This window comes from Alligator sinensis, unplaced genomic scaffold (genome assembly GCF_000455745.1).
Source record: "Alligator sinensis unplaced genomic scaffold, ASM45574v1 scaffold645_2, whole genome shotgun sequence".
Classification (NCBI taxonomy): Eukaryota; Metazoa; Chordata; order Crocodylia; family Alligatoridae; genus Alligator; species Alligator sinensis.
Genome location: NW_005843108.1, coordinates 32,854 through 46,544, shown reverse-complemented (window position 1 = coordinate 46,544; position 13,691 = coordinate 32,854). Strand labels below are relative to the sequence as shown.

Genomic DNA, 13,691 nt, shown 5'->3' with positions numbered 1-13,691 from the left:
CTTATATTTTGTGAGAAAATGCCAGGACCTGCAGAGAACTCTTTGAGATTCTGTAGGAAAAAGAAGAATAATGCCAAAGAAAAGGGGATGATTTATATTTAGAAAGCCTTGTGTTCAGACATATGAAGAACCTCTAGACTCTCTAGGAGGTATCTAGCCCTGAGTTGCTGGGAGCAAGGGAATTAAAAAAGGACATAGATCCTGAAGGAAGTAAAGAAAAGAGATTTGGATGAATAGGAAGAAACAAACCAAACAAGTAGGAAATATCGTTTTTACATGCCCCAGGGCAACTGTAATATTGTTCTAGTATCATACTTAGCTTCTTTTCTTTCAATCCTAAACCTAAATTGTAGAAATATTTAACACCTCCCACACTTGTGATACTTGAAAGAGATTTGTCAGAAATCTCTCAAATCTTTTTATCTGAGGCCAAGTCTACATTAGAGGTGCACCAATATATCAGTTGCCTATTGCTGCCAATCTGATAAAAGGGAAATTTACATTACTAGCTACTGACTTTTTTTGGCCATGGTAACTGGTAACTATCTCCAGTACTTAATTATGCCTTCTGGCTGGGGCCCCCTGATGCCTGGGTTCTCTCCCTCAAGCTGGGTTGGCCCCAGATACATGCCATCCCCTAACCAGCGGGCCAGGCTGGATGGGAGCAGAGCAGCTGCCGCAGTGTCCCAGGCACTGGTGCAGACTATGGCCAGGGCAGGCTCTGTAAAACACCCTACAGATGGGACTGGGGCAGGCAGAGCTGAACTGCCCGGCCCGGCCCAGCCCAGCCCAGCCCAACCCGCAGTGCCTAGAGGTCTGTGCCCCAGGGGCCGGGGACACAGCCTGGCAGGGGCTGGGGCAGCTACTCCTCCACTGTGTGCAGCAGGGTCCTTCCCCCAGTAGGGAGTCTGGCCCAGTGACCACCTAGCTCTGGGCAGCCTCAGGCAGCTGCGCCCCCCCCCCCCCCCCCCCCCCAAGCTGGGGCTGAAGGGCAGGGGCTGTGACTGGCATGGGGCACTTTTACATGTGCTCTGGGAAGGAGGGGGGCAGGGTGGCACTTTAATTAGAGCAGCTCTGAGAGCCACTCTAATTAAAGTGCCATTGTGTCTCCTATATCAGCATCTCCACACTTAGAAATGGTGGTGGGGGACACTTGTACTAAAGCTGATTCAACAAGCTTTATTAGTAAATATCGGTTATTGAATCAGTATCAGTCAATGTAGCTGGTTAAGAGTTGACTATTGACATCAGCCAAGAAAATCTTTATTGGTAAACCCCTAGTCTACATTACAGAATTCAGTATGAGCCCCAAGTAACAACAGCAGTGCCTGCAGAAGCTATAGTAGAGAGTTAAGGGGAAAAATTATGATTTACTGATATAGTTTGCTTCCATCTACTATGCCAGTAGAGAGAGCAGCTTTGCTGGTATAGCTGCATTCAGACTAGTACGAATTTGCCAGAATAGTATGCCAATAAATCTAAACAGGCAAAGTAACCCTAAGCTAGACATGAGTCTTATTAATGTTGGTGAAAATGCTGTATAATTTTTTAAAACTGGTGTACTACTTATTTCTGGAATTTTAAATCAATTTTAATACATTCAAGCTGATTTTTAAATTTTTTTAGAACAAAAAAAAATATATTCTTGCTAGGTAGCTACTAAACTAGTCAAACTCCTAAATCATCACAGTGAGCCAAATTAGTCCTAATTGTTTCTCCTTTCACTTAATCCTTTCAATGCCCAATCCTTTTTTTTTTTTAGAAGCAGCTGTTTTCATGGTATTTAACTGCCTATTCTTATATATAATCTTTTGAGTAGTTCAATTTTTTCATACCCAACAGTGCTTGCTGTAGTCTGAGCACTTCTTCCTCCACAGGTGATGACACAGGTTGGAACTTTCCCCCCTGTTCTTTCAGAATAGTCTCCTGCTCTGCAACAGAATTTTGAAGCTTACTAAACTCAGAATTCAGCCTTTCATATTCTTGCGTTATTTGGCTTTTTTCCACCTTTACCAATTCTTGCTCTTTAAGCAGGATGTTATTTCTCTCTTCTGCAGAAGCTAATTTCTGATTTAGTTCTTTAATGTGACCCTCCAGTTCCTTCATATTGTGCATGCTCTCTGCTTTTCCAGTTTGTAGGTTCTGAATGAACTTTTTCAGTTCACCTATTTTAGAATGATCAGTAACTTCAGCTCCTGCACCTCCTGAAAGACACGAGAGTTTATAACAGTAAAATAGCAGCACAAGTCCCTTTCATGGAATAGTTTCTAGTAATCTTTACCTCAAAAATACTGTTAATGCTAAAACAGGTTAAAATGGATGCTGAGACATCATCTACAGAAAACGAGACATTTGGAAGTACATCAAGATACGTGGTTGGCTTCTGAAGAGCAACACCTTGCAGCTCCTTATCTCAATGAAGTCTAACAGCAAGTCTGAAACAAGTAAAGTAGGTCTGACAGCATCCCAATCAATAATAAGTTATACATTTCATCAAGAAAAAATAAGCCACCCAAATAATAGTTTTGACCAAAATATCATTAGGCTATTGTGTTCATTCAAAAGTAAATGCTATTATGTTTTGTCAGTTTTCTCTTTTTAATTTAGCAGAAATAACGAAGCTATTATAGGCTATATTTTTACACTAAGATGTATTTATGTTGACAGGTTTTAATGCTTCAGAGTTTGGCTTTATATTTGTAATTAGTTCTTGAATTTACTAAATGGGTGCAAGAACTACAGAATCTTATAATAACCATAGACTGTATGTATGAATGCAACTTTCTGGTATGCTTACTTTATGTATCATGTTTTAATTTATAATTCAATCTAGAGTAAGCAGACAAATTATTATGCAAGCTGTTAATTTGCCCATCACACAAGGCCAGCAAATTTCACTCTAAAATGATGCTTTCCACATCAAGACCATATTTAGCCAACGTTATCATTTCTTTTTAAAGATGTTTCAAACTTTAAGAGCCTCCATAGAGCTGTGCAGGCAAAGCAACTTACAAAGCAAACATTTAAAACAACTGTACAGCTGTGGAGGACAGAAAGCCAAATCTGTAGATAAAAGCTTTGAAATGAAGGAATGAAACTTGGCAATTTATGTCCATGTGTACTCTGAAAGGAATTTCCAGGATCTACTTGAAGATGTTTCCCAGTGGGTAGAACACCAAAACAAATGTACAGCATAGTAGTTTTCACAGATATACTGTACCAAGTAGTATGACATTTATTACAGCTGAGTTGTTATGCAAAAGATGTGTGGCTTATGCCTCTGATTTTATCCAAGATTCTTTAAAAGAATTATTTTGTAAAACTGCTGAAGACAAGAGAGAAATTTTAGCAGGCATCTGAATCTTTCAATAAATTCCCTGTCACTGTTAGCTGAGTCTTCAAGAAGCTGCAAAGCTCTTAAAAAGCATTTTGCCCACTTCTGTTTATCCATCAGGAACAGTGCTGGTCATGAAGTCAGCTTCTTAGTACAGCCTTCTTGCATGTCTCCTGGCCCTTGCTCAAAGGATAACATGCACCCTTTGGGTACCAGTACACTGAAAAACAAGTTCCAAGTTCAAGCATGAATTTTATAAGTTTGTTACCAGAAGTTCTACTAGAAGAGGACATCATTAACTGGAGGCATGCAAAAGTTCATTTTTATGTATCTAGATCATGTGTTGGCAACGTACAGCCTGTGGACCAGATATGGCCTGCAAAAGGACTGCATCTGGCCCACAAAAGTCCAACCCGGTCTGCATTCTGCTAAGGGCACAACCAACCAATCCCCAGCCATTCAATCCAGTCCACATTTTGCTAATGGCATGCAGACTGCCTCTGGCCACTCCAGCCAGCTGTTCCAGCCTGTGAGGGCTGCTCTTCTTCACTGCAGCCTTTGCTCGTCCTTGCTGGAGAGGCTGGAGGGGAATGGTGCCCTGCAGCACTGGCCAGGTCATAACCAGCAGCCTGCATTAATAAAAGTTTGCTGACTCCCTGTCTAGACATACAACTTCATTACAAGAAAAAACAGATAGAAAACTAAGGACTCGTTGCTGGTAAGTGGCAAGCAGTTTCAATTAATGTCCAATCCATCTAGGCACTTATGAAAACCTCATCAGCAAATCTGAGCTTATATTAAGTGGTCCACTGACTTTGTGCCTTTAGAACTTCTGTCCTAAGAAGTTGTAACCTTGTGTTTTCTGCAGTCTCCTTTGCAGCATGTCAAAGAGCTGAAAATAAGCTCGATTTAAAGTGTACTACCTGGCATATGGAAAATGTGATTCTAAATGGACATACATTATAAAGGTGAAAATTTTAAAGGTTTAAGAAAAACTCCACAAGCAAAGAGATGTTTCTGTTCTTCAGCAAAAAGCTTAACAGATTATGATAAACTTAGGTAGTTTTCAGAAGTAGGAGAACAAAAACCTTCAACAAGAAGCACTCTCCTATCAGTGAAAAATGATTCTACAAGTTTGAAGAATTTTTTATTTAAGATCTAGGCCAGAATCTGTGTGATGGAAAGCTAAAAATTCTAAAGAACCAAATTAGATATTAAAAAAAAAATCCAGTTCAAGTCAATTATAGCCAAAGTAACATAAGAAGAGCTAAAGTAGTCTTCATGTAACAAACATCACCTGTACTGCTCATTTTATAGGTATTTGACATTTTCCTTATAAATGAAAACTAAAAACAGCAGTTAATAAAACAGAATGATCACAGGATAATAAAGACCTTGCTGTAACTGATTCTCCAGTTCTTCAATTCGCTCCTCATATTCTCCTAACTCTTCTCGATGTCGACGACTTAGCTCTACTAATTTCTGTCGATGTGCATCCTGTAATACTGAAAGCTCGTGCTGATGTTCATCTATTTCTTGACTTAAATTCTGCTTCAGCTCCTAAAAAGTGTGATTGGACAAAAACAATTACAAAATACAAAACAGAAAATTCTATTGCATTGTATGCATGTTTTAAAAAGGAGATCGTCTTGTACCTAGAAAAATTAAAGGGCTTGTACCACAGAGATCTACCAAATATTTCACAACTAAAACAACACACACCTTTTAAATGAAGTCATTTATGCAAACAATGTCTGGTATGGTACAGGATATAAAAACACAGCGCCAAAGAGCTTACACGCTTAGGCACATCGGCAAAGTGAGTTACTAGGTTATGAGAATACTAAATTGTTTTTTTGGATTTCCTTCTTCCTTTATTAACCCTATTATTAAATTACAGTATAATCAGGTGAAGGCAGTCTCATAATGTTGAGAAATTATATATAGCAGCAACAAAAAGTAACCCAAACACTGTTAATGAAGAATTCTATAATAGCGTTATATAGAAAACGCCAACACTGATAATGTATAGTACTGCTGACAAGCAAGTAAGCAAGTTCACTTGTCAACATAATCAGGAAATGGAAAGCCAAAACTCATGCTACATAGGTCCTGGGGTGTACACTATGTGCAGTGTGTACCCTGGGGCCAGAGGGTGGGGCCAGCCCCCACATGCTGTGTGCTGCTGTCTATGGGTCAGCTCAAGATCCAGGGCCAGCACAGAAGGCCAGATGATGGGGCTCTGCAGGCTGTATCTTTGACACCCTGATCTAGATAAACAATCCAAAATAATGCTTAATAACCAGCAGTGATAAAGGCTTTCAGTTCATCCTCAGCTTCCAAAACTGAATATGCTGGTTTGAATAACAACAAAATATACCACTTAGTCAGCATGCTACACCCTCAAAGAGCTCAACAACTATTGAAGAAAAAAAACATACTATTCTGGATGCAAGATTCTATGGTATAACCATATTAAAGGAGAGCTGGAAGAAACCTGAAAGGTCACCTTCTGGCCCAAGTTGCTGCTCAATTACAGGTCATCTTTGCTTAAGCCATTCCAGTCAAGTGGGATTCTACAACCTTCCTAGGTCAGGGACTGGCAACCTTTTACAATCCTCAGACTGGAACAACCCAGTTGTGATCCAATGCAGGCCAGGTGACTTCAGCAGTGTCAGCAGCACGGGACTTTCCTCATAGCCACACTGGGACCCGGCACCTGGGAACTGCACCCATACTACCAACACTTCTGTCAGCCTCCTGCTCCTTAGCTGTAGCACGGATGCAGCTTCCAACCCATAAGGAGCTACACTGGGGCCAGGCACGTACAAACTGCATCCATGCGGCTGCTGCTTCTCCCTTCTTCCCTCACTCCTGGCTATGGCGCAGGCACAGCTGGAAGCTACCTGGCCCCAGAGCAACTCCCTACTGGCTGGAAGCTGCACTTATATCACACCTGGGGAGCAGGAGGCTGGGGGAAGTGGTGGCAGTGTGGGCACAGTTCTCAGCTGCCTGGTCCTAGTGCAGGGACAGTCAAAGCCTCCTGTCACTGACATGCCAGCAAAACCACCCAGCTAATGCTGGACTGCAGCCGGGAGGCAGGAAGCAGCAGCAGTGGTGTGGGCACAGCTGGAAGCTGCCTGCCCCTGGCACAGCTCCTTGCTGCCTGGCCCTGGCATGGGCAAAGCCATACCTTTCAACTCCATGGGCAGGATCTAGTCACTCCATGGACCAAATCAAGCCTGTAGGCTGTGTATTGCCAACCCCTGCTCAAGGCAATCTGTTCCAATACTTAACATCCTTCAAAGTAAGAAAGTCCTTAACATCCAATCTAAAGTACCCCTGCTGCAGTTTAAGACCATTTCACCTTGTCCTGTTCCCTGTAGCAACAGATTAATCAGTCAGTCATCAACCACTTCATAACCACCCTTCAGGTCTTTGAAGACTTATCAAATCTCCCTTCAGTCTTCCCTTCTCCAGACTAAACAATCCCAGTTCTTCCAACCTTTCCCCATAGGAAAGGTCATGTTTCTTAAACCTGTAATCATTTTTGTTCCTTTTTGCTGGACTCTAATTTCCACATTTTCTTGAAGTGCAAGGGATGGAAAGGAGCACTCAAGGCAAGGCCTCACTGACCCTAAACAGGGTGAAAGAATCACTTCCCTTGACTTGCAAGTGATGTTCTTATTCAAAACAGCCCAGTATGTTATTAGCTTTTTTTTTTTTCTTTCTTTTTTTCTTTTCTTTTTTTTTTTTTTTAAGACAAGAGCAGTGTTAGCTCATATTCAGCTTAAGGTCCTCTATAACTCCTAAGACCTAGGTCCTTTTTCTGAAATACTGCGGCCTAGCCAGTCCTTGCCCAGTCATGTGATTGTTCTGTTCTCACTGCAGGACTTTGCCCTTGGTCTTTAATTAAATGAAATTCAGGAAGAAAGTTTCTCCAGTTCATTAAGGTCATTCTGGATACTAATTCTATCTTCCAAAGTATCTGCAATTCCACCCCATGCAACTCCATCTCACCTGGTGTCCCTGCAAGAGTGCATTCAATCCCAGCCACCAATTTACTAGTGAAGATGTTAAATGGTACTGGATCCAAGACAGAACCCTGGGAAACCCTAGCTGACATCTCCTCCCAATTAAACATCAACCCTAACTCAGGATGACTAACTCATGGAACACAATGATCCAACCAATTGTGTACTGTATCCACTTTTCAGTAATTTCACCTAGACTGTATTTCCTTAGCTTACTAATAAGAATGTCATAGGAAAGTAGGACTCAAACAAAAAGGACCTGAGGAGGCTATCCAGTCCAAAGACCAGCTTGAGGCAGAATCATCCCTATTTAAACCATCCTAGACAAATGTTTGTATAATCTATTCTTAAGAACTTCAGCTATAACCAACACATACAACTACCAGTATATTGCCTAAAACATCAAAAATACTCTAGCTTGCCACAGATCACATAGGAGGATGAGAGCTCTGTCAGTGTGCTCCCACTACAAGGACAGTAGTAGTTTAAGATATGCACATGAAGACAATGACAAAAGCCTTGCTAATACGAAGCTACATCCACTGTCCTGTCCCTGTATGCAGTCCACCACTTTATTATTGTCATTCAATCCTGCTGGCATGAAAACATTCAACTTTTCTAAGCAATCTCTAACCTGTACTTCTGCTATTCCAGGCTGTCTCCGCCCCTGTCCTTGATGCCAGATGTGCTTTATCATCAGGTAGCTGAACTTTTATTCATTAAATACTTCAGCCTTCTCAGAATCCATTGTAAAATTGCCTTCTGCATTGAGTAAGGGACCTACACCTTTCTTGGTCTTCCTTTTACTGCTGACATACCTGTAGACTGCTTTATGTTGCCTTTTATGGCCCCTGCTATAGGCTAAGGCACATACTGAGATGCAGCTTTCTGATTCCCATCACCACATGCCTATGCAATGCTCCTAGACCATTCCTAGTAATATGGTCACATCGTGACTTTTTGTAAGATTCCTTTTGTGTTTTATGTCACTGAAGGGTTTGTTAGTTAGCCAGGCCTGTCACCTGAGGCATATCCTATCCTTTATTTGCACTAAAACAGAGGTTCCCAAACTTTCTTATTGCATACTACCTTTCAGATTTACCAGTTTCCTGCATACCCCTACAAGCATACGTTTTATATTTTAACCCCTTAAATGCCAATTATTATAATGAAAATTAAGCCTGCCGTCACACAATTTCTCCCACGTACCCCACCATGGGGTATGCATACCAGTTTTGGAACCCCTGCACTAGAATAACCTGCTCTTGTACACTTAATACAGCATCCTTAAGGTACAAGCTCTCCAGGAATCTTCAGACTGCCTCCTGTGTGATCCTACCCACCAGTTCCCTGAGTTTTTAAAGACTGCTTTCATAAAGTACAGTGTCTTTATTCTAATGTTCTCCTTCCTACCTTCAAAATCTAAACACTATCATTTCATTGTCACTGTTACCCAAGTTGACTTCTACCTACATATTCTTGACCATATAACAAAAGTGGTACAAAAGACTGTCTGAACCAGCTGCGGCATTAAATATCATTCACAGCTATTTGAAGGAGATGTGTTAGAGCCACATCCACATGAACGTGGTCATTTGTTTCCCATGGACAAGAAACAGCAGCACACCTTGCGCCATTGCTCTCTCCCTGGGGAATACCTGTGCCACACGCCCTCTAATGTGCAGCAGGTTATCCTGGGTGGGGTAAGGCAGGCTGGCCCCAGAAGCCTTACCTGGGGTCCTGGGCTCTTCCTGGGGCAGCAGCAGAAGCACTCCTGCCACTCGGAGCCTGGCCAGCAGCCAGAGTGCGGCTCTGGCCAGCCAAGCTCTGGTTTTGGGCAACACGCACTGCCCCCCGGGTCTGCCATCCCGCTTTTTTTCACATGGGTTTTTTTGGACACTGGAATCTGCACCTGAATGTGCAATGTGTGGCACCACAGATGTGTCTGTGGCGCAACATACCGCATAGGCCACATTCAGAGGAGCATGGCTATGTGATAATCTTGTCCAGAATGAAAGTTTCATGTAAAAACCTGATCCGATTCAAACTTCAAATAGACTTGTTGAGAGTTTTTCTAATTTGAAAGCTGCCTTAAGCATTCACAACTGTGGTGAAGGCACTACCAAAACAAGATACCCCTACTTTATTTTCACATATATTCAGCTCTAAGTAAGACAGTACTAGCATACATCAAACTCTATCCTTAGCAGCACAGTTTTGAAATTTTCAATATAGAAAAGGTAACTGCTTGATTTTATTAATACAAACACCACCCACCACCAGCACATTTTATATCAGTAATAAATTTAAATAGTTGTTTTCAGCTCCTGCAGCTAGGCCTTTAACTACCAGGAAAGCTCCTTCCCTTCTTTTATTATAAGATAAGATGTGTTTAAAATAAAAAGTGGGGAGCCAAGTAAAAATGAGCAAATTCAAAATTACACCAAATTCTACCCATACTCTTACCTTACAATGTACTGGAAATGCATGGAAATCAGGTCACATTTAAGCAAGATAAAATACAGTCCACAAACAATTTTAAAATTACCATTTATGTGTGTAATTTATCATGCATGTAACCACATATCACTAGCTAAAATACCAGCAGCATAACTATTCACCAGTATTTGCCACGTGCGGCAATGTTAAACATCAGTAAATAAAAGCTATAGTTTAGCTTTGTTTAAGTATACCTGCATAAAATCCATAAGCAGTGGGGTACTAAATTCATACTTAATACTGGTATCATACTTAATAGTAAGCCTAAAATTCTCAGGGGAACTGAATTTCAAGAAGTACATTATATGTAAAACATTTCTAAATGGCTTCCTTCCCAACACCAGAATCTTGGTTGACAAAATACACCCCCACTGATTCACTCTCACTTGGGTGTGTCAGACTGGTATTCAGGCAGAGCAGAAAGCTCAGAGCAACCATGCATATGTATGATGGCTACGTTTAGACAATTTCTAGTGAGAGCAGGGGTCAGGGAGCTATGCCAAGGGATCAAGGGACACTAGCACTTTAGTCTTCTCCAAGCACCCCTACGACTCCTCCCATGATATCTATTTTTCCTAGTTGCTGAATTAGAAGTGAGTGCAAAAGAGGAGGTGGAGGGAAGGGTTGTCAGAGGCAGAAAAGGCCAGGAGATAAGCTATACAAACATGGCCTTACAGTTACCATTGACTTCTGTGTCTGTGTAGGATCTAGCACAGCAGTTTTTGACTTCACTAAACTCAAGGCATGCCTCAGAAAATCTGAGGTCTTTGCTTTTACTCATTTCTTAACTATGGAAAATAGACCTATTATTCTGCTGCAAAGAACTCCCAAAGACCATGACACATCACAATGTTTTTTATACTATGAATTCCCATCTTAAATCTATGGGTTTGTGTGAATGTGTAGGTGTTTGCACAGTTAATAGCATTAATTTTGCACAGTACCTTTAAAAGGAACTCATGGTACCCCAGGGTACCAGAGCACTATACCTGAGAATCACTGGTCCAGCGAACCAGGTCCCTATTTATGACTAGGATTCCAACCACAACAGGACTAAAACAGCAGCAAAAGTTGTAACAACTCACCACCTGCTCCGGGGTAGGAAGGGAAAACCTACTGCCAGTTTACTTCGTTAGACATCCAGAACCTGAAACACCACACAAGTCTGGCTATTTTTTTAATGTGGTTTGGGCTTACTCTTGCAGACCTTATTCTAAGTCTATTTTATAACCAACCTAAAACGCACTTATAATCCACTCCAGAGATATGTTTTGAAATATAGAAAGCAGCAACATTTTAGTCAATCACATGCTAATACATATTTAATGCAAAAGAGTTAGGTCCTAATGTTGCAAACAGTAGGCACACATTTCACTGTAATTGTGGGAAGGACCTGACTGGGGTCAAGGAAGCTGCTCATATCAGCACTTGTGCTCCAAGGTCTGAGAAGCAAATTATAAGTGTGGGTTGATTTGTCAAAATTGTCACTTACCTTGATGGTATTTTGCAGCTTGCAGATTTCACTCTGCTCATCATCATTTGTTCTTTGTACTTTGGAAGACTAAGCAAGAAAAAGATTATACTTCAGTTTGGCAAAATAAATTGAGATAAAGGGAAATAGATTTTTTGTGTAAGCACTTCAACAGTATAGAATAATAGAATCATAGCAAGTTAGGTTTGGAAGGGACCTCAGGAGGTTATCCAGTCCAACCCCACGCTCAAAATAGGACCGCCCCCAACTAGATCATCCCACCCAAGGTTCCATCTACCCAGGTCTTAAAAACCTCCAAGTGAAGATTCCACAACCTCTCTGGGTAGCCAGATCCAGTGCTTTACTACCCTCCTAGTGAAAATGTGTTCTCTAATATCTAAACTAAACTTCCCTTGCTGCAACTTGAGACCACTGCTCCTTGTTCCATCATCTGACACCACTGAGAACAATCTAGCTCCATCCTCTTTGGAATCCTCCTTCAGGTAGTTAAGGTTGCTCTCAGTCTTCTCTTCTCCAGACTAAATAAACCCAGTTCCCTCTCCTCATAAGTCACGTGCCAGAGACCTGTAACCATTTTGTTTTTGCCATCCACTGGACTCTCTCCTATATGTCCACATCCTTTCTGTAGTGGGGGGCAGAAAACTAGACACTACTCCAGATCGGGCCTCACTGGTACTGAATAGAGGGGAAGAATCACTTCCCTCAATCTGCTGACAACACTCCTACTAATGCAGCCCAGTATGTTGTTAGCCTTCTTTGCAACAGGGGTACACTGTTGGCTCATATTCAGCTTATTGTCCACTGTAACCCCCGGGTCCCTTTCTATAGAGCTGCTGCTTAACCAATTCAGTCCCAGCCTGCAGCCATGTGTGGGATTGTTCCATCCCAACTGCAGGACTTCACACTTGTCCTTATTGAACCTCATGAAATTTCTTTTGGTCCGATCCTCAAATTTGTCTAGGTCACTCAGAACCCTAGCCCTATTCTCCAGCATATATACTACTCCACCCAGCTTAGTGGCATCTGCAAGCTTGCTGCGGTTACACACCATCCCATCTTCCATATTGTTGATGAAGATAGTGAATACAATAAGCCACAAGACCTGGGGCACTCCACTTGATACCAGCTGCCAATTAAACATTGAGCCATTGATTACTACTCTTTCAGCTCAACAATCCAGCCAGTTTTCTACCCACATTACAGTCCACCATTCATCCAAACCATACTTCCTTAGCTTGCTTGCAAGAATGTTATGGGAGATGGTATCAAGAGCCTTGCTAAAAAGTCAAGGTATATCATGTCCACTGCTCTCCCCACCTACATAGAGCCAGTCACCTTGTCACAGAAGGCAATCAGGTTTGTCAGGCATGACTTGCCCTTGGTGAATCCATGCTGACTATTCCTAATCGCCTTCTCCTCCACATGCTTAGAAATGGATTCTTTGAGGATCTGCTCCATGATTTTTCCCCAGAACTAAAGCAAGGCTGACTGGTCTGTAGTTCCCCAGCTGCTCCTTCTTCCCTTACTTAAAGAATGGGCATTATATTTGCCCTTTTCCAATCATCCAGGACCTCTCCCCATTGCCACAAGTTTTCAAAGATAATGGCCAGCGGCTCTGCAATCACAACTGCCAACTTAGAAAAAAAACACTGTAATAGAGAACATTTCTTAAATTTAAATCCAAGAATAGCAGTTAGCAGATTTCTCTTTTAAATTTCACACTATATTTAACTGTATTTATGAGAGACTAACATTTTGATCAGTTTCTTGCATTTCAGTAAAAATTCACAGAAGCCATTATTTTGTTTGCACAGCTCTGGGAGCAAGCAGTATAATTGTAATCAACTGAATTAGTTGATTAACGACTACTAACATAAGTTAAGAATTTTTAAGTGTCTGCTCTACTTGATGACAGCAAGCAGAAAATATGTTCCTTTTCAAATGATCCACAAAGAAGTTTAGTAGTAAAAAAAAATGAAGTCATGAAAAGTAAAATTGTATTAAAATCTGCAACTATCCTTTTGTAAATATCTTTGCCAATACCCAATTAGGGGCAGAGCTAAAAAAAAACAACAAACCAAAAGTACTTTTGAAAAGCCTATATATAAAAAATTATGTAGTCATATTTTGAGCAAATCCTAGTACGTGTTTATTAAACTTTCTCTAACCGAATAAAATATAACAGCTGTTACTACTTAGTCAACTGCTTGCCAAAGATTAAATTCCATCTTCATAATTAAATTTTTGTTTATCTTCCCCCTCAGAAGAGTATGGGACTAATTCTTAGAACTCATGCTGCACTGTATATTTTTGAAGTGTCAAACATATTAAT

General features: G+C 41.1%; 1 protein-coding gene across 3 annotated transcripts in view; it reads right to left on the bottom strand.

Moving 5' to 3' along the window:
- TRIP11 (thyroid hormone receptor interactor 11) overlaps positions 1-13,691 on the bottom strand; it is a 62,061-nt gene that overhangs the window by 41,288 nt on the left and 7,082 nt on the right. For all 3 annotated transcript variants that reach the window (XM_025193846.1, XM_025193844.1, XM_025193845.1), the window contains exons 5-7: positions 11,360-11,428; positions 4,729-4,894; positions 1,836-2,204 (exon numbers count right to left, since the gene is read on the bottom strand). In XM_025193846.1, the coding sequence (XP_025049631.1) occupies positions 1,836-2,204; positions 4,729-4,894; positions 11,360-11,428 (604 nt within the window). The remainder of the gene's footprint in view (positions 1-1,835; positions 2,205-4,728; positions 4,895-11,359; positions 11,429-13,691) is intronic.